This window comes from Notothenia coriiceps, unplaced genomic scaffold (genome assembly GCF_000735185.1).
Source record: "Notothenia coriiceps isolate Sejong01 unplaced genomic scaffold, NC01 NC01_scaffold00020931, whole genome shotgun sequence".
In the NCBI taxonomy this organism is placed as follows: domain Eukaryota; kingdom Metazoa; phylum Chordata; class Actinopteri; order Perciformes; family Nototheniidae; genus Notothenia; species Notothenia coriiceps.
In genome coordinates this window covers 269,308-291,296 of record NW_011353632.1, presented here as the reverse complement: position 1 = coordinate 291,296, position 21,989 = coordinate 269,308, and the positions used below count along the sequence as shown (strand labels likewise).

The following is a 21,989-nucleotide window of genomic DNA, read 5'->3' as shown; positions in this document are numbered from 1 at the left end:
AAACAGGGAGGTATATAAATGACGTCAGGTCTTTTGTAAAAAAAAAAAGAAAAAGAGAGAAAAAGAAACTACACCATCTCTCTAAGGTAAGCAAGTCGCACATGCTTTGTGGCTAAATTTACATTTCAAATGTATAATTCCATCCTTAGTTTCGAGTTTTCTATTCTGCTTGTAACTGGTTGTATTACCGTGGTTTTAGAAAAACAGAGGGGTTTTGGCTGTTGGATTAGCGGACAGGCTGCTACGGGCCACATGGTGTTAGATAACCGGCTTGGCTTCAATACGAGCGGGTGCTAGCGTTAGCTCATTTACCTCCTACGAGCTAGCTTTGACGAAGTGAACGAAGGGGAGTTTGGCAAATCAGCCGTTGTAAAGACTGTTTAGTTTTTAACGTCCATTATATTTTTTTCAACAGGGAGTGTCTAATCGTTAGAATCGAAGGTCTTGTTTAACGTTCAGGAATGTCAGCTGGCAACGACAACGGAGATCGGCTCACCCAGTTCAAAAACAAAGGGAAAGATGTGAATGTAAGTTCTTCAAGAAACATTCAGCATTGTAACATAATTGAGGTAGCTAATGGTAAATTAAATTCCGTCCAACTTATTATATCTGTATATCGTTATATCGGCGTCTTCAGGATCTAAGGCGCAGGAGGGCAGAAGTCAACGTGGAGCTGCGTAAAGCGAAGAAGGATGATCAGATCCTGAAGAGGAGAAACGTCCAGACCCTCCTGGACGAGCCCACCTCTCCTCTCCATGATTCAGACCCCAATGCACAGGTACAGCAGCTGCTTTTGGCCAGCTTTACGGCTGTTCCTTTCACACAATGGCAAACTATTTTATTTAACGGGGCACCGAAAACATGACGCACCTGATATAAATACAAGCATTTTTCCACGTTTGAAACGTTTTTTAATTTAGTTGGCAATGAGTTACAACAGCCTTAATGCCAACAACTTACCCGTAACCTAGAGAAACCGCCTGATTTTAAATTGAACCATAAAGGTTGATTAAAGCTTGCTCTGCTATAGGAAGTGGCCGAAGGTCAATAAGAAAGTGTCTTTTTGCAAATGTGAATGTTGTTCCACTTCATTTTAAAATACTTCCCTTGTCTACTAGGGCCGAACGAGTCCTAAATGTTATCGAAATTGCAATATGGAATAGTATATTAACAATATTGCTGGGGACAACTAGTTATGAAACGCAGAACACTCGATTAAGATTTGTGGTGCTGCAGAGATTTACTCGCTGATAAGTCTTTGTTTGGTACACATCCCACAATAAGAAACACAAATCAAAAACATTGAAAGAAAATATTTAAAAAATTGTTTACCAGGTTCACTTTGCAGATAAGTAACCTTCCTCTGTTTCTGTTCTCACAGCCTCCTCAGCACTGGACTGTGGAGGAGATTGTAGATGGTATAAACAGCCAAAATCTAGATCATCAGCTGCAGGCCACGCAGGCAGCCAGGTAAATCATTGTCGATGTTCCAGATACAGTGTTTCCCCTAGGTTTACTGCTTTGGGGGGGGGGTGCTGTCTGAGCGATATATATTTTTGAAATCCTCTGGAGCAGAGAGGAGCTGTGGATTATTGTTATTGATTAATGCATCAGTGTTTCTTAGGGTCAAAAACACTAAACTCACAACTTAAAATGAAAGTGTTTAGTTTATTTAATAAAAGAGCACATGTTCAATGTGAAAAGTGACAGTAGATATAGATTAGTTGCAATTATATATATATATATATATATCACATTTTTTATTTTATTTTTTTAAACAACTTGAATTTCAGGGGGGGCGCGGGGCTCCATCATGTTCCGATGTTTTTGACAAACAGTCCAGCAACTTCACCACCTGTGCTTTGTTTTATATTTGGTTCTAATTTGAATACATGTTAACACATTTACTTTGTGTTTAGCAGAAGGTGCTACAACTCATCCTTATAAAGCTCTTAAGCCGCATAAATAAAGTGGATTATTATTAATAGCTATATTGGAAATCAATTTCTTCTAAAACCTGTTGAACTGAATTGCCGCATCCATCTAGTCGTTACTTAAATACATTTTTATAATGCCCCATTTGACTTTGACTTTCATTAAAGTTACCTTCTGTTTTATAAATTCCATTACTGTATTATCTCTTGATGTACAGGAGGCTCCTCTCAAGAGAAAAGCATCCACCCATTGACAACATCATTACTGCCGGCCTCATCCCGAGGTTTGTTAGTTTTCTGGCACTGTCTGATTGCCCCCCCATCCAATTCGAGGCAGCCTGGGCTCTGACCAACATCGCCTCAGGAAACTCAGACCAGACCACTGCTGTGGTGGATGGAGGGGCCATCCCTGCCTTCATCATCCTGGTGGCATCCCCCCACCCACACATCAGCGAGCAGGCCATTTGGGCCCTGGGTAACATTGCAGGTACTGTATGCTTTCCACACTCAACACCTCTTTGTGTTTCAGTTCTGTCCCTCCATTACAGCATCCTACACGGTTATGTTCAGCTTGCCTAGATAGATTTGATGTGGAGATCTGTTGCTGTTTTTTGGGTGCATATATGCTTCCTTTTGTTTAGTCTGGAGGTGTTGATAGTCTCTAGAATGCTCTAGAAAATGATAGTTGTTATGCTAATACCTCATGTAGTAACTTACTGTAATTTTATTTGAGCTGATATGATTTATTTTCTGTTGTGATTGTCCAGTTAATAGCCTTTAACTCTTAATGTCTTTCCTAGGTGATGGATCCAACTACCGAGACCTAGTGATCAAAGATGGCGGTCTCAATCCACTCCTCGCCTTGCTGTCAGTTCCTGACTTGTCTGTGTTTCCTGTGAGTTGCAAATATTACTTGATCGCCTGTTCTTACAGACCAGACCTAACTTTAAGTTCACCTGAGGCACACTTGTTGTCAACAAGGCTTATCAGCCTGCCATGTGGCCCTTTTTTAGAAATGTCCTTCAGGGATTTTATAGTATAGCAGTTGTGAAAAAAATTACATTAACTCATTAAATTGGTCAGTTTAATAGATTGATACATTTCCTGAGACCCTTATGGTTTTGTTTTGAGGGGACTTGAGAGAAATGTTGGACAACTGACAATAAAGATGTTTCTCTCTTTAAATAAGTCTTTTGAATAAACTGTTGTCAGTATCTATTACAATCACTATCATGTTTTGACACCTTGATTTTTGAAAAATAACACTTGGCTCTGAATCCACCAAACCAGTCTGGGTACTTGCGCAATGTCACCTGGACGCTCTCCAACCTGTGTCGGAACAAGAACCCGGCCCCTCCTCTGGCGGCGGTGCAGCAGCTGCTCCCAGCCCTGGTGCGCCTCCTTCACCATGATGACAGGGAGATCCTGGCCGATACCTGTTGGGCCGTGTCCTACCTGACTGACGGCTCCAACGAGAGGATAGAGGTGGTGGTGCAGGCCGGCCTGGTGCCCCGCCTGGTGCAGCTGCTGGCCTGTGGAGAGCTCTCCGTTGTGGTAAGTGTGGTGTTGAGATTGGTCATGTCAAAAGTAAATGTTATTTGTAACGGACTTTAGTGCATTATACATTAAGATCTGCTTAATTCATTCAATTAATAATCAAGTGTAGCTTCCTTCTGCTTTATGTATTTTGTATGGAAGTTTTGTCATTGCCAAAGATATGAACAGAGCCCAATTGTTCTTAATTCCTTATGTTTGTTGTGAAATAATGTGCTTAACAGATGTATTTAATTGTCAAAGTTTCAGGTCTCCTAGAATCTAGATTTAAGGATCATTTTGGAATGTTGTACCTTTCTGTCACACAGGAGGAATAGTATAGTATGAGGGATGTGTGCAGTTCAGCAGAGTAGATTACTCTATTCCCACCATCATGAGCGTGTTTGAAAGTCTTTCTCCCCTTAACATAATTGCTTTTTTATATGGTCATAAATACCATCAGAAGTTTCCCACACTCTTTATTCATGCACCATTAGGCACGTTCACACCGCAGTACTTTTCCCACTTTAGTTCCGATATAGTTCAGAAATGTCGCGTTCACACCAAAAAGAGCTGGAACTAAAACGAGTTCATGAGAACCTTTTTCCGACCCTGCTAGAGAGCAGGGACTTTCGTGGGAGAAAAAGGTTCCTATTTCTGTTTGGCTGGGCGGATTGCAAACCACGCCCCGTAAAGCTCCNCACTTTTTTGTTAATTTATGATTTGCTGCATACAGATGTAGCACTGAATTTCGGACTCCAGCTTACAGCTTCCTGCCTACGACCTGCCAAAGACCAGATACTGGTCTTTGGCAGGTCGTAGGCAGGAAGCTGTAAGCTGGAGTCCGAAATTCAGTGCTACATCTGTATGCAGCAAATCATAAATTAACAAAAAAGTGCTTTACATATTTGGTACTGCACATCCCATCTTGCTGTTTATTTTTTACCTTTTTTACATTAAAAAACTCTCCAGAGTACAGTACAATTGTATAACTCCTCACAGTTAAACAATTTAAGGATGCATTACCCATGATTAAAAATGTGCAAATAACAACTATCATAGTGCAATGCCCATACAACTGCCAGCCTGATGTGCTTAACACTTAATTATTAGGCTAACGCGCCAGTGAGCAGAACGCAGTGGTTTTTATATGAACACTAAAAAATACAAATAACCTTTCACAAACAGCTCTATCATAACTGCTTACAGTAAGGAAGACATTTAAACTATTATTGGCAGTCACAGGCTGCTGTAAACTAAACACCACTCTCTCTGACGTAACACCTCACCTTACTTTTCAGCAGCAGACCCCATGTCGCGTCTTTATGTGCGCCGCTAAGTTCCTCGTACTACTTGTGTACTTTAAAGCGGCACGGCATCGTTTACAATTTGCGAGCGATTTTTTAAGTTGACCGTCTTTCTTGAAAAGTCAGAACGTTTGATTTGTAGGTATTTTTCGGAGCGCTGTGTTTCTCTTTTATTTTGAGTTATTTAGACATATTGAGGAGAGCATATTAAGACCAAAGCTCATGTACAACAACTTCCTTACTTGCAATAAATAAGGCCTAATTAGAGAGTTATTGAGGAAAAACTCTCAGCTAATGGCTTATTACTTGTAGAATATGGTTATGTAGAATAAGGCATTAATAAGTGTTTTATAATGACTAATAAACAGCCAATATACTGCTAATATGCATGTTAATTAACAACTAGTTGATGGTTAAATTGTGTACCTTAATATAAAGTTGTACCGCTTATAGTATGTGTATTTGAACAATTTTATACCTGGCAGAGTGATGAACAGTTTGGGGAAATGAATTGGCAGAATATATAATTGATCAGTTAACTGAGGAAATAAATAAATGAATTTGTAGTTGGATTTATTTCAGAGAATATTTTGTATCTTCTTTCTGCAACCGTTAACACCAAATTGCTTATTTTATGTAACTGTTTGTTCCCTAATGGGACTCATTTGTGGCTTTCTATTTACATCGTGTCACACCAGATGGAATATTGAGAGGTCCAAGTCTTCTGCTCATCTCAAGCATCACTCAGATTAGCTCAATATATTGACATGCTTTGTTGTAACATAGCACCAGCCTTACACATGGCAATTATGCCTTTTTTTGCCACTGTCTCTAAAATAGTAATCAATTATTCTGAGAGAGAGAAGTCCTCTTTTAAGTGTAATGGCCTCCATTGACCCATCTCATGTAACCCCCCCCCCTCCCTCATAACCCGGGTCACCTCAGTGGGGACTCCTAACCGTGATTGACAGCCACCTCTTGCCCCCTGTTCCACTGTGTTTAGAGACTGAAAGATTATCTACTTCGTGACAGCCCCCCCTTACTCTGTTTTTCCAAAGAACCATACCCTTATCCCCCCACCCTCCCATCACCTTCTCTTCCACTATAAAAACATACCAATCTATATCCACACAAATCAAACATACCAGCTGTGTGAGAGCGCAGGCACGTTTGTACGCATGGTGCGCGTGAGCGTGCAAGCTGTTGTTGGCTTACAGCTTCAAGAATGAGGCGAGGATAAGACAGCAATGGGAGTGCTCCATATAAAATTCATGGGCTGGTTGTGGAGAAAATAATAAGGGAGAGAGCTCTTTGAGACCTGCTTCCAGCTCCTCTAATGCAGCTAAACAGCTCCATGCAAAACATTTGTGTGAATATGGAGAGTGCGTTAGTGCTACTGCTGGTTCCTATGGATCCAGCAGTGGATCAGAGGTACGCTGAAGTAAATAACTCTGCAGGTGTTCGGGGCCTGCCGGCTGTCGCTGAGTTGATTTATTTCTCTCTCTGCGATGACAGAGGGAGGGACGGAGAGGCAAGAGGGATGGAGGGGCAGATCAAAACACGGGAAAGATTGGAGGTTGGAGGGATGGATGGAGGAAACGGAGAGGTGATTGAAGAGCCAAGGCCAGAGGGACAGCCCAGTCCAATCTGTATACAAGGCAAAGGCATGAATATAAAGAGATAGATGAGCAGGTGATTTGTGTGTTTGTGGCGGGAAGCAACTCGGTAAACCAAACATCTACAGCAAAGGGAAGGCTGACTTAAAAGTACTCACACCTGCAATCGGAGCTGAATTTAGCAGTTCAGTACAACATGATTGCGTGATTCACCAGCTCAAGGCCTATTAGCAATAACTTATGACGGAGAACATAGCGTGACATCGTTGATTTCTAGGTTTTTTTTTACCAGCAGTTTCCAACTATTTGTGGCTTTAACAATCCCTGATAAAAAAAATCGTTCACTTGTGATCCTCTCGCCTGAGTTTCCAGCTGTTCAACCAAATAATGAAAATCCTTTCGAAGATTGTTTAATTTAGACTCATTCTAGAAACCTCCAGAGGTAATACTGCCCTAGCTTTAAAAATAAATAATAATTAAGGAGAGTCAGTAATGTTGTGTTCCAGAAATATTTGTTCCTTCCTATGCTTCTTTGAAATCCTCGGAGGGTCCCAGCCCCCAAGTTGGCATCAACTGGTTTAAACTAATGCGGCGATCCCAGGAGCGAGGAAGCACAAAGTGGCACGACATGAATTATTGACTGTATTATTGAAAGCTTTGTATAAGACAGCTGACTGGAGATTTTAAGAACATTTAAAAGAAAATAACATTTTCATCTGCCTGGTTTCCCATGCTAGGGGGATTGATGAGGTGTACTGTGTAGGTGATGTTTTTACTTTATCCTGCATGTCTGTACATCAGTGCTGTAGTTTGTAGTTACGTTTAAATAACTAAGGTTGGTTCTCTGCACCAACGTGACCAGGATACATTCCTCCACATTTACAGTGCGCTACTTGGTGTATGAATTCATATCAAGTGATTCTGATTCTGTTCACAGCGTAATTACAGCAGGAGGAATTAATTTACTCAGTTTCCTCCACACGGCCAAACATGCCGGGAGCCAGGGCTTACTCATTATTTATGTCACACCAATTCTCCTGAAATTGCATTTATGTGCCCTTTTTTCGTGAGATTGCCAAAAGAGATTATCTGCCAGCGGTATGATGGTTTCAAATATAAAGTGTTCTAAAAGGTTGAGCACAAGCATCTATATTAATAATGTCAGTAAATTCATGTAAAAGCTGCCCTCTGAGTGTCTTACTAAGACCACCTGTAGAAAACTGGAATTGAAAAATGTCAGCCGCCAGGAAAATTATAATAAGTAACATAAAAAGCTGGCATATTGGATACTGAAAAAAATAAGAAATATGAATTTGTTAATCAAATAACTAATGAAATATTAATTTGTCCATCAAACTAAGATTTTGTTGCAGTAAGAAATGTCCGTAGGCCACAAGAAACATTAAAGATGCGACCATTTATGAGATATTGATATTCAATAGCAGTATGTCATGTTTCGACAGCTGGTGAATAACTGGATCAGTCTCTGAATGATAATCATATGATTTTTGTTATTTTCTTCTTTGTCCATGATCTTGTGTATGCGTGGCTGGAATCATCAGATTTATATTGACTACACCTCACTGTCAGAATATTTTAGGTTTCAGGATGACAGAATATAAGGACTGTCCGGGAAACACTTTTTTTAAATATACATATCTGTTGCCAAGCACTTCAAACCTGTATCACTGAATTGAGTCATTGGAACAAGTTTAATGAAACGACTGCAGCTTTGTGAGGCTGCACAGCGAAGTTTTGACCTAAATGCTTACAAATAATGAAGGCGTGGGTAAAAAAAACAACATTAAGATGGTCATCGCAAATTTCCAATATCAGAACAAGTGTAAATATTGTGACATGAAAAAGTAACTTGCTTGTCGACTAATTATGTAAGAACAGACTCTCACAATCCTGTTATCTTTTTTTATATACCATTTCAATGCATACTTGCATGAATGGTCGTCATATTGTGAATTGCAATTACTTTAGCCGGCGTTAATCCCAACATTACGTTTTTTATCTTCTCATGCAAAGTCTATACTAATGCAATATACTAATAACTGTGTTATACAAAACAGCTGAGGCTAAGGGGAAAGTCTTTAGTTTGAAGTCATTTATAAAAAAAATCAAACACTGAACAATATTGAAATGTTGCCCGACGATGATGCCTCAAAATGAAAAGTTAACGACTCAGAAAAAGTTATAACAATTCACCCTGAGGGTTGTTTTTGCTCATAATATATAACTAATCCATCCAATATTTGATTATATGTTTCAGTCTAGAATTATCTACATTCAAGTTGCGTTTAAATAAATCATACCTCAACCATATGGGTAGCTATTGGAGTGGATTATGGAAGCACTGACAACCTTGTTGTTGTCTGAACATAAGGAGATGCTGCAATGATTGCATATTATTTTCCATCTGTTATTTTGCTGAATAAACCTTGAATTACATAAAAGTAATTTTGGTTACAGATGAAGAACAGACATTCAGGAAGCATCATGTACTTGTGTGTGTCAGTGCAGAGGTAGTTACTTCCAGCAGTCAACAGATGGCAGGATGTAGCTGAATCATTTGTATGCAACAACATGCCAATGCACTCTCTATCACACACACACAGACACACACACACAGCAGGGGCCTGCAGAATACATTGTGAGCCTTCGAAGACAGAAGGTCTCCCTGCTCTTCTGTGATTAATGGGCTGATTGAGGCTAGAGCCAAACTGGAGGGTGGGCCAGTTTACAGCACGCTAATGAGGTGATAATGGAGAGGTGGGCGACCGGGTCCGCCACACAGCAAAATGGTGAAGGCATCATGGGGAAGCTTTTGGAGGCAGGCAAGCCTTCCTACTGCAGTCGTGTTTCAATTGTCAGTGGAATGAATAGTAAAGGTTGGAGTGAGTTCTGGGGTTGCTTTCTTTTATTTTCCACATCAAAATAGGCGGTTGTTTGGTTTGCCTCAACAAAAAAAAACAAGGTACTTGAGCAGTGAGAGCATTACGCTGTAAATGTTAGATGTGGAAGAGGCAGGCGGTTACTTAGACTCGGAGATGAAAAGATGTTTTGACTGCGACAGTGATTGCTAGGTTTGGAATAAGAGGGATCGTCGGCCTGCTTGAGCTGGAGGGGAAGACGCACAGTCACTGTAAACTGCAATGAAGGATCTTTTATCTGATGCAGAATCCATCTGCACTGGTATTTGAGAGCATATCAGAGAAAGATGTGTCTTTTATTTGTCTTTGTTTCCCAACATTGTTTCTCAAAAAAGCATAATTGAGATCATCTTTTTACATATGTCCAGATTTCTTCATATATATGTGAATTACCAGGTCCTTGCTCTGAAAAGACACATGCAGTGTGTTCACATGCATGTTAGGGTTACAGCAGGCTTTATTCAGTAAATGGATTCTGTAAACGAGACACATGTTTTCTGCAATTGAGGTCAGGGATTAGAGAAACCTCATTTTTTGTGCGAGAACACTGATTTCATGGCTGTGTATACGTGTAACTAGGTCTCCAATTGGCTCGAAAGCATGTGCCTGACAAAAGACTTCAATGTTCAATGTAAGAGGCAGAGTCAGTCACTAACATTGTGTTACGACTGAATAAACGTGTTTGAACTCAAATGCACGACTCACACAGGTTTTAACAAAAAAAGGTTTATTCAAACTTTTTTTATACTACAATGGTATAAAAAACGAAATCACTCTTAATGAGGAAAAACACAAACAAAACAAAATCACTTCAATGAGGAAACACACTAGGAGCATGAATAACAAAATACTCAGACAAGACGCATGATACGCTGCTAGATTGTCGCAAGAAACGAAACAAACTGGCACAGGACAAAGGGAGACGAGGACAATAAATACACTAGGTAATGGGGAACAGGTGGAAACAATCAGGGGCAGGGTCGACAATCACAGGAGTGGGAGACACACAAGGAAGGGAGGTCAATCAATCAATCAATCAATCAATCAATGTTTATTTATATAGCCCAATATCACAAATGTTACATTTGTCTCAGTGGACTTCACAGTTTGTACAGAATATCAGTATGACAATACGAGGTCAGAGTATCTGAAACGAGGGGGAAGGTTACTATTCAAAAATAAAGGGGAAAATCACTAGACAAAAAAGACAAAAACACTTAACTAAACTAACATAATTTGCGAGAGGCGACACATTGACTTTAACACCCTACTGTATATAACTAGTATCAAAACCTGAGTTTGATTGCAAAATTATTAAGGATTATAACTCGGACCATTTGCCGGGTATCATCCCCTCTCTAAATGAATATTGAATGCACAATGTAACGACTATAGAGTTATGACACCATCGACTTCAAGGTCTGTTCCCTAAAAGACTTGCTTTCAGGATGCACTTGTGTTTGCCATCGGCTGGCATTCTCCCTTTGACAGTAAAAGCCCTCGGCATACTCTATGCACCTCAACACTGCTAACCAGGTTAGCTTTTTGCTAGGAAACAAAAAAAAATAGCTTTCAACTTGACAAAATAGAAGCTATCCCTGGATAGCGAAACTCCTGCAACAATGTAAACTTTAGAAAATCTACTATACAAAAGAGCCCAGTTGAAGGAGAAGCTTAACAAGGGTAAGGAAAGTGAACAAAAAAAAATGTTATTTTTAACAAGCTAAATTAGTAAATAACTAAACCTTTATTCTTGATTGTTACAGTTTCATTCGCCAGGCTCCTATAGGAGCCATATAGATAGCAACGTATGAATAAGTAGATCTGCTTGTTTGAATATCAACAGTCTGAAAATGTGTTCTCAGGGTATCTGTTGTGCAGTTTTTTGTACTAATGTTGTCGTTTTGTGGAAAACGAAAAGCATTTGGGCTGTGGCACAGACTTGTATAGATGACAAATAATGTTGGTTGTTGGCCAACAGGTGCAAACGCGCTTTAACAGTCAAAAACATTTCCATTTGGAGAAACGCGCTGCAGCTTCAGAAACGATGCAAATGTATAAAATCACAAATGAGCTAAAACACATGGAAATTGAAGAAGAAAAACCTTCACCAACTTGATGAAACAGGCGCAGCGTTTGCTAAAAGCGCTGTATAAAAGAAACGCTGCAAATACAAAATGCTGCAATAGAAAGTTTACAGTTTTCAAACTTTATAATCAAACTTTATGATCAACAAGCACTCTGGTCCCAGCTGTGTGCATCACTTTTTAGTGTCCCTGTTTCTGTTGTGTTAACTTCTTGCAGCGGTTTTCTTTTTTGTTATTTTTTTTGCAGCATTTCGTTTATGCACACTGCACATTTTTCGTCAAGTTGGTGAAGGTTTTCAGAATGCTGCACGTGCTGTCAAATTGGTGAAGATGTTTCTTCATTTGCAACTGCTGTTGACTTCAAAGATTCTCTCTTATCGTACTAAACAGACGGAGAACGTCCTCTCTGTGTAGCGAAGTGGCTCGGTTTATTTCCCTCTAACATATCTATATTTGAAACATTTCTGTCTTTAGTTTACTGTTTTCTGGGAAGGGGACAACAAAGTAAATGACAGCATCCATCTAGGGAGACTTAAACCCCCCACCCCCTCCAATCCCCAGCCCCTGAAGGCTTTTTTTGTGTGCTGCAAAGCTAAATGTATGGGTGCAATTTCTTGTGTGCTAGTCTCTTGTACTTTTTTGTTTTGGTGTAATAGATCAAATACATCATCACACAGGTAAGTCATGATGTGGATTAGAATATATTTCAAATATACACACATGGAGGTTGTTTCCATAGCTTTTGAGTGTTGCTGTGCTGTATTCATGCATTTGATAACACCCAAGCAAATGTTGTTTATGCAAAAATAACCCTTAAAATACCATTAGCATCAACTGATTTGAACAAGTTTCAAAACATGTTCCATTAAACATTTACAAAAAGATCATAGTGAAAGATATTGATTTTTAGAAAAGGTGTTAAATTGGGGTTAGCACTACTTTATAATTTTGACTGCTTTCATTACTGTTGACTTAATTTTTTTCTTGCGGTTTTCTGAGGATTCAGTTTTCTTGTAATATGAAATCCTTGAGAAGGTTACACTCATAAACTCATAATATAAAATTCATCTGCCATGCTATGGTGTTAGTGGTGTTTAGAATATCTAAACTGTTCACTTTTAGTCAGTTAGCCTATTTTAAGTAGGCTGATCGTCTTTTTTCCAACCGCAGAAGGGGTATCACTCCACTCACATACACTTTGAATTGCCTCTCAAGGTTTCCTCCATTTTTTCCCTAATGAGCTAAGTGTCTCTAAAGAATCATTTTCTTGTTTCCTTAGAAAGCTTGGTCTGGGGAATCATTGATGTTGTTATGAGCATTTGCATTCCATTGAGACCATACGAACAGGGCTCCTTATTTTTTGTGCTGTCATATTCACTGCATTTATTATTAAGTTGATTGACATAAATCAACCATCACTTTGAAAAAATATGAAAGGTTTCACTTACCATTTGCTTTCACAGCATTTCTCTGATTCTTATAAATAATATACAGATTTCTTTAGCTGGATTTCTTGATTCCCAATGATTCCAATAATGTAGCAGTATAATTTTGACTAAGTGGTTAATGGTTATGTATTGCTATTGGTACTGTCATCAGTGGTGGAAGCAATATTCAGATATGTTACTAAATTAAGTAGCAATATGACAAGATATGTAAAAACACTTCACTTCAAGTAAAGGTTCTGTGCTCAAAGTTAGTATTAGCAGCTAAATGAAGTCAGAAAAATGGTCCCCGAGTGTTGCCTTTGTGATTATTATGCATCCTAATATTTGATTATTAATGTTGCGGTTGCATTTAACACATGAGCAGCAGTTTAATGTTTAATGTAGCTGGTGGAGGAAGCCATACTTGCAAGGTAGCTTCGTCTGTGCCATTGCAAATTAAGCGGTAAAATACATTTACTCAAGTACTTAAATCCAAATCAATGGTAATTTACCTGAATAATGTAATATGATATAGCATAGGTAGTTGCAATACAAATAATAAGCCTCATATTTGCACAACTAAAGTGATGAACACATAAATGTTTCCATAGATGTATTATATTATTACGAAATCTGGATATACTTTGCATAATTTTTACTTTTGGTACCTCAAGTACATTGTGATGCTTATACTGTACTGTTTTTTTTAAACTTATTACCTGTGCTTAAGTATTTATTTACGATTGCAGTACCTTGTGTTTTAAAAGAGTATTTCTAAAGTGTGAAATGTATACTTTTACTTTATTAAACAATCTGAGTTCTTCCTACACAACTGTTACTCATTATGATGAGAGTAAAGTCTGCAAAGTAGCCAATACCTCCAATTAAGGATTCAATGGTTTAACTGTATAGACCCTCCAGAAAAACGCGATTCTGCGATCGCAGAATTGACCGCATAATCAGCAAAATGGCGCAGATTTTTAAAAGGTCGCATATTTATCAAAAGGACGCATAATCCCTGCATTTTTCCACAAAAAGTTGAGGAAAAAAAAAAGTTAACTCGTCTTGACGTAAAGTAGTGATGATGATGACACGACGTCATCAGCTCGCGCATCACAGAAGGTAAACAACACCGTACAGTGAACGTGTGGAACTCACACGAGAGAGAAACACCAAGATAGAAAATCTGATCCATCTCATTTACCGACGAACATTTCTTCCAAAGACCGGGCAAAGCAGTACCCCGATGTCTTTCACGAAAGTGGGGGGAAACTATTCTGCACCCGTGCAACTGTGTGTNGACAGGATAAATGCACGTGTATTCCTCGACCACTACTTTCTTAGACTTGTTTACGTACGGCACAGAAGTGTGTGTGTGTGGTGTTGTTGTGTGTGGTGTGTGTGTGTGTGTGTGTGTGTGGTGTGTGTGTGTGTTGTGTCGTGTGTGGTGTGCCGTGTGAGTGTCTACACCACCAGATCCAACCTGTGAAATCTTTCCAGTCTATAGTTATTGCGTCAGATTTACACATTTGAAATTACAACGTCCTTCTTTCCGACGTACACACTTGTTGTTTTATTGTGACCGTCGAAATTTTCCCCCCTAATCAATAAACAAAGACAGGCTTGAATTCTGTAGGATTCAATTGGTCACATTCTTCAAAGGGAGTACATCTCGTAGTCCGTCATTTTGTACCGTCATTAAAGTGCAAAAAAAAAAAGAGTAATATTGGTGCCTGGATTATTCTCCCTTACTGAATGTAAAGTGATATCTTGCTATTTGTACCTTTTAGATAACTAATTTTGGTACCATATTAAAAACGATAGTTTGTTACACAAGCAGTTAAATTAATGGAAGAACCAAAGTCAGGAATTATAAATGCAACTCGACACGTTCAACGAAGCGACAAATCGACCTACTATCATCGATCGAAACGTATTAGCGTTGCGTCTAGGATTGGTATCACGACAATGTCCATTGTGGATCATCTCAACCTGAGGTTAACGCTATTCTGGACTTAAACAGTATATAACGTATTCACATACCTATACTAAGGATTCACCGTATACACGTATCTACTATTCCCCTAGTAATGAAACGAACACAGACCAAGGTATAGTGAGGTGCCTGATCTGGTACAGAGATTGCCAAGGGAGAGTTCCAAATTCTTAAGTACATCGTATCCGAAACAAAAAGTAAAGTTCAAACATCTGGAAACAGAGAAATACCTCTCAAGTAATTATCTAAATCAAGAGTCTGGACAACCAAATATACGATGTGGTATTAGTCGTCCCTACTTACGTAAACCTTTGTTCGTTTTGTATCACGATTTACACATATCGGGTACAAAAAGACGGTACCATGTCGCGATGGGTCGTGAACTCGATATTTCCCTCTATGGTAGGTCAGCATTTTTAACTTCGCGGAGATTCACACACTACACTCTCTCCGTCTATCTGTCTGTGTCTCCCCCTCTTTCAAGGGATTCAATTCGTAGTTTTTAGTTCTGTGCCAGATCAACCGACAACGAATTACTTCTGTCACAATCTTTGTATAAGTAAACAATGTCCCTTTGTGTAATCAAAATTCGGAATGTATTTTACAGGCAAAATTCAACTTTGGACACAACAGCTTTGGTTGTGGTACGGGGTCACGACTACATCTAGGTGTGATAGTCTCAATTCCTCAATGTCCGAACAGTGAAACGTGTATTACTACCAAGGGCATTGACTTTTAAGTTGTGAACGTCACAATGGTTCCTTCGTAAAAGACACATCTAGGTGGTGTTGACCAACCACATCTGATCGATTGGAAGTCTGATTAAAGGGTTTATGGACGGCAGTGTATCAACATCCTGCTGTAAACATTGGTGAACAATAGTACAAGACAATAAAATTATGGTTTTGGAGTTGTATAAAGATCTCTAGGGACGTTTTTGATGTCCTTCACTTATTGTTTCTCCATCCGAGATAGATGGTGTTTTGATAGAAGTTATGCATATCCGGATGTATTACAATTTCATCCGATCAATATGTAATAGGAACCAATTGGATTTAGGAATACGAGTCTTTTAGGGTTTATAGGATGAATCACACGAACGTGTAAATGTCATCGGATATAATACTTCTATCCTTTTACTATACACGAATTTACCGGGTAATCCAAAAGCATAAAGCCTTAGTTCCTTTAATTCATATGGGCGTATGAATCTTGTGTTCAATCCGGTATAAAGTTCTTTAACAGGGGCATAAAGATGTTCCAATATCGACATTAAATGAACATTGAATAAATTCCAGTTGTGAAACGAAGTTGTCAAACTACTTTTGTACCATACGACCGGTCAAAAATAAAGACGGAGCACACCAGACACCCTAGTGAGAGATTAGGAGTGACATAATAATAGTCACAAGACCGGTAATTGTGTGTCGTACATCGGATGCTGGTAACTATTCCGACAACGTCTCATCTCACATCTCACCGTAAAAGGACAGTCGTCACGCGGTCACCGATTTCATTAATGTCATGTAAGAATGAGTTCATGACTTTTTTGGGGGGGAAAAAACCAAGAGAGAGTAATGATAAGGAGAGCGTGCAGTCGTGCAACACAAACACTCAACTCACAACTCAGAGAGCAAACAGAATGGAGAGAGCAGACAAGCGAGACGGGTATCGAAGGCTCTCCTTCATAGAGAGAGAACATGAGAGTGAGATGATAAGTAGAAAGTGAGTGCGAGAAATAAAAAGCAACAAGTTTACACATAATCTCACTAACCTATAGAGAATATGATAAAAGTGTGTATTTGAGTGCGAGGAGTCCAATGACAACAACAACTCCTCTCATTAAGATAGAGGTATAAAAAATTAGTTGAAGAGTGCTAACAACATATTATGCCCAACCTCCTAATCCTCTGTTGCAAAGTTGGTGCCTTTTTATAAGTGGTATGTTATCCACAAACATACTCTTTGCAATCCATTCTGTCATGGCCAAGCATGATGATGACTTTACATTATGTCAGGTATGCAGTAGTCCATTGGTGTTATAGGACTTTACAACACATTACAGAACATGCTAATGGCATGTCTACACAGGAGGTGTTTCAGCAACGTTCCTCAGACATCCATCTCACACGAGGAACAGAGCTTATATTTCAATCAATACACCTCTCAAAGTCATCTGCGTAATAGCTTGCTTTGAGACATTTCACAAAAAACGAATTGTTTCCTTCATGGTGTCACTACAGTATAAAAGTCACCAAGTCATAGCTCGGCATGTCACTAAACATAGTCAAAGCAATTATTTACCAGCCACCTCTGAGAGTCAAACATTTAAGCATTGGTAGAAGAGGTGCCACCAGTGTGCAACAACCATCAAGTGAAGTTAGTGTTGACGTGAGTGCAATCCAAAAGCTGACCTTGGATACAGAATACGCTGAAGCCAGCCAAGGTCGAAAAACTACTACATTACAATCAACACAAAGCATCTGGACCAGAGCCAGAATGCCATCCAAATCCAAATATTTATTTCCCATAATAGTATTTCTCTTTTAGGATGGCAACATGAACCTTGTCTCAATGAGTGTGACATCAGCATGTGTTATGCTTTTATGGCCTCAGCTACCAATCCTAATCCTGCCTACAATTATTCAATCATCTAATATCTAAGTTCTAACATACACTACTGCCTCTCTTAAAATAGTCTGCAATAAATGAGGAGAGCAGGCTCGCACATGGATCTTGTGAGAAAATAACTCTTTTATCTGAGCAGTGGCACTCGCTCACATCTTTCCACTGAAGCTTTCCAAAGAGATCCACATTTGGAACAGCTGATACTGAGGTTCACTCTTCTGGCCAATGTTAAATTGGTACAGTGGTGCTGAATGAGTGGATGGCTTATGAGTGCATGAGGACAATGTCTGGCAATGACATCATGCCACTTTCACTTATAATCCAGACTTGCTTTGATGTCTAAGAGCTGACCAGGTGAAATGCCTTATCAAATCTGTGAGAGATATAATGGCGGCTGATGTAGAGTCCTGCATCATCTCCCTGTTTAACGTTGTTACTGAAGTGCATGTTGACCCTTTACCTTCTGTTTATGGTTTTAGGATCATTTTGTAATAATATATATTAATATTGAATATTAATATATTATTAATTGTCCTTTTTTGTAGTGCGTAAATTACTGGTAGTCAGACGTCTATCAAAATAAATCTTCTTTGACTGGTCTAAAGGTACATTTCCACCTAGAATAAAATGAACAAATGCGACCATAATTCAACCGCAGAAAATAAAAGAATAACACGCACCCTGGCTCCTGCCTTCATACTATGCTCTCTCAATCACACAGAGACCCGGTGAAAATGCCTGTGCCACTCACTTTTTAACACAAGAAACAGCACTCCATTGTGATGAAATACTGTATGTTGGGGGAAGCTGACAGAGGAGAGGCAAGGATGGAAGAGATAAGATGAAGGCTAAAAGAATTTAAAAAAGACACAATGGAGGAAGAGCAGAGATGCAAGATAGAGAAGTAAGATTAATACAAGCAAAAATCCTCATGTTTACCTATTCACATGTGATTACCTCATTGGCATACTGTGTGACAATGCATATTACTTTAATGAATATTTAAAAATGAAGATAGATATATGCAGAGATTCATATCCCTGTTTTACAAATTCCTGTTTATGTGCTGATAGAAAATAAGCGAATGCCCTCAAGATGCCAAAAATGTATAAATGAAGCGAAACTTTTGCAAACAACATGTTTTCCTGGAGTCATTATTCAATAACATTGCCCACCTAATACCACTTTAAACTGAAACATACCATACTATAAACCTGATAAACTAATTTTCTTCATTTTAATGACACTCTTTCATTGTTCCAAGCTGACGATGTCAGTTACTTCATAATGAGTGACAATATTTAATGTTCTGCACATCTGCATAGCACCGTAAAAGGCATGCCTTGCTGTTTTCTCTACCGTCAGATGAGGAGTCAGCAGCTGTCGAACATTCGGAGGCAGCTCACACCAACAGAGGCTGTAGTTGTATAATGAGTCTAACACTGTAATTACAACAGCAGGGCAGGATGCTTTTAGGCGACCAGAGTGCTAATTTCTCTGACGATGTCTCACTCGTGCAATTTCCTGAAGTGCGAAGTTTAGGTGATAAAACTTAATTTCTAAATCACAAGCAGCAAATGTGTTTAGACCCAATGACTCTGACATGCCAATGGAAATTACAAAATGGACCCCTTTTATAACTTCAACTAGTCTGTTTGATTAGATGAGTATAATTGAACATATTAAAGATGAAATCCCTACAACGATCTGCATGTGCTTTTGAAAAATCCCCAGGAGATTATAGATGAACATTGACATATCTAAACAATTATAGGATAACTCATTACGTTTGGCAGAGACATTAGTGGGTCGCAGAAGATGAAGGTTTCCCCCAGGTAGAGCTGTACTGTAGGCCTACCTATTAAATCGAACCGCCATCCTTGTGATTAGAGGACGACCCAGTTTACCTACAGAGCTTCAGTTGCTTCGACTAGCTAACAATCATCAGGACCAAACCCTGTGTCCTTCTTTGTGTTCAGTGCTGAAAACAATTGTTAGCTTGCTAATAGACTAAACTAAGTTGATGACCATGGTAAATACCATACATGCTAATCATCAGCAAATTAGCATTGTCATGTATAGCACCAATGGGCCTTCATCACAGAGATGCTATCATGGCTCTACACTCGTTTCCATTATGCTTTACGTTTGAGTAGCCTACTCACATCTTCATGTCTAAAAATTATAATAATTGCTGTACGGGGATCATTGTGATACCACTACATACGGTATGATGTGTTACTACCCCCACCCTAATATTGAAACATCTAATCTGACCCTTGGAGTTCATAACCTCATGCACCTCTCGTGTTTCCTTATCGGGGCATGGAGCGAAGGCAGAGCGGCTTACGCACGTTATACAACATTCCTCTTCATGTTTCCCACGTGTGTCTTCTAAACACATTTCTGATAGACACTCTCTTCGGAACACATTTCTAATATTACTCTGGCACTTCATTCACCTCAATACCCTTCACTGATGTTGGAAAGCCAGGCCTCTCCTGTGCTGCCGCTGCTGCTGAGTGGATTGATAAGCATTGTTGTGGCTGATGAAATGTTTCATATCTGGAGGCTGATGTGAACTTTGCCAGAATGCTCACTAGAAGATCAAGAATGAAGATGAGAATCAACCAACATAGAAACGACAAAATATATATTGTTTAAAAACATAAAACTGCTGGTGAATAAGATAGTTGAAAAAATAAAACAATGGAGGTATTGAAATAAGAGTGCATACAGAAAAAAATAGCGAGAATAATGAAAAGTGAGGTGGCCGAGGGTAAGAGCATCTTCAAGAGAGCCTGTCCCCTCGATCTGCCAGCTGGCTCAGAATGTGTCACTTGAACCTCTCTTTGAACTTTTCACACTATTAGGTGTTTTGTGAGAAAATACACACATTGTCGGATATGAGGCATTTATTTTGTAAACCTGAAGTCTCGATAGTGTATTAAAAAAATCGCGATGAACAAAGCAGAGTCTCAACCTCTCTCCTATTATCTATATATATGTCTTACTATTTGTTTAAGAAAATGTCCTGCTCATTTAAAATAAAAATCACACTGTGTGTTTAGAAAACGTTAACGGTGTGAATACTGTACATGAATAGCAACAGAGCACTTCTGTGTAACGGTACTACAAACTTTATACTTAACAAAACCAGAAGTTCCTTAATTGAATCTGCTTCATGAAAAGCATCAAATATCCCACAAACTTCACCTGATTTTATATTCCATAGCCAACATCAATGTTTAAAGGCATCATTAAGTAGGAGCTAAATGTAATTTGGACTATATAATGTTTCACCAGTTTACAAAATACCTGAACCTTATGCGATATAGACACCCCTTTAAACAGCTGAAATAGTTCAGATTTGACCTACCGTAGGGGGAGATGTTTTTTCATACTCTAGGTAGCTTCAACAGGCCCTCGTTTAACATGGTGATCATTGTGTTCCAGATAATAATATACAACTAATTTATAAAGCGCTTTTCAAGAAACTCGAAGACACTTTACAGGTAAAAAATACATTAAAAAAAAAAATTATTGAAAAAACACACTTAAAACACAACAATAAGATGTTTGTTTTTTTTATCTTGGAGAGTGCACAGACGGTATATAAAGTCCTGACAGTTTCGGACAGCCTGTTCCACGTCTCACTTGAGATTCTCAGATGTTAGCACCCTCGTCTTTATTTGGCAACTTTTTGGGATATATCACGTTTCGCCATTGGAGTTTCAAGATATTCTAAAGCCTGCCAGTAGAGGGCATCATGGAAGCAATACCAATTCATCTGTACAAACATTTCTTACAAATGTGGTGTTTGTGGTAGGCTACATAATAATATGATGATATTGAATATACAGTAAAAGCTAAAACTCATAATCTTTAATCACGATTCACTATTAAACACAATTTATCACCAATAATCTTAATTTCAACAAAAGGTTCATAATCAACAACTGGATATATATTGATGTGTTTTTGCTCTCTGCCCACACCCATATTCACTTGCTGAGGAATTATTGGATGTTATCAGCGGTAGAGAAACCAGCTGGGGTTGCTTATACAGAGCTGGCAGAATCAACAGCATTACAGCTCTTTCCATCATCCCCTTGCTACAGGAATGAGCCTGTTAGGGGAAAGTATTTATTTAAAAAAAATGAAAAACATCAGAATTATGTCTTTTTTTTAATCGTTATAGCAGGTAATCCTCTTGATGGATTTTTAGCTTCTTCTCTGGCTTGTAATTAAGTAATGGTTCAAATAATCCTACCAGACCTACATTGACAGATCAGGGACATCCATTATGAGGCAACAGGAGGATTAATCCAGACTAACCACCACGCAATCGCACTGATACAAAATGGTGCAAAGGGTGATGCACACATAATCAGTTCACACAAAGTAAATATACATCCTGTCTCAATCCTCTCGGTCTCTCTAAGAGGGTACAAACAGCAACTACGACAAGATATTTGTATTTAGAAAACAAAAAAAGTTGAGGTAAGAAATGGTGAAATAA

General features: G+C 38.8%; 1 protein-coding gene and 1 long non-coding RNA gene across 2 annotated transcripts; one reads left to right on the top strand and one right to left on the bottom strand.

The window, feature by feature from the left end:
- Positions 1–40: 40 nt before the first annotated feature.
- Positions 41–3,563, top strand: LOC104952985 (importin subunit alpha-1-like). The gene is made up of 7 exons (XM_010779901.1): positions 41–86; positions 416–527; positions 638–778; positions 1,382–1,470; positions 2,153–2,421; positions 2,735–2,829; positions 3,225–3,563. Exons 2-7 carry the CDS (start codon positions 462–464, stop codon positions 3,546–3,548), a joined length of 984 nt encoding a protein of 327 aa, XP_010778203.1. The 5' UTR covers positions 41–86; positions 416–461; the 3' UTR covers positions 3,549–3,563.
- A 7,798-nt stretch (positions 3,564–11,361) lies between these two features.
- On the bottom strand, positions 11,362–21,036 carry LOC104952984 (uncharacterized). Its single transcript, XR_799160.1, has 3 exons — positions 21,025–21,036; positions 18,385–18,395; positions 11,362–11,509 (listed from the first exon to the last, which is right to left on the bottom strand). It is a non-coding gene; the product is annotated as an uncharacterized lncRNA (long non-coding RNA).
- Between the last annotated feature and the right edge of the window lie 953 nt (positions 21,037–21,989).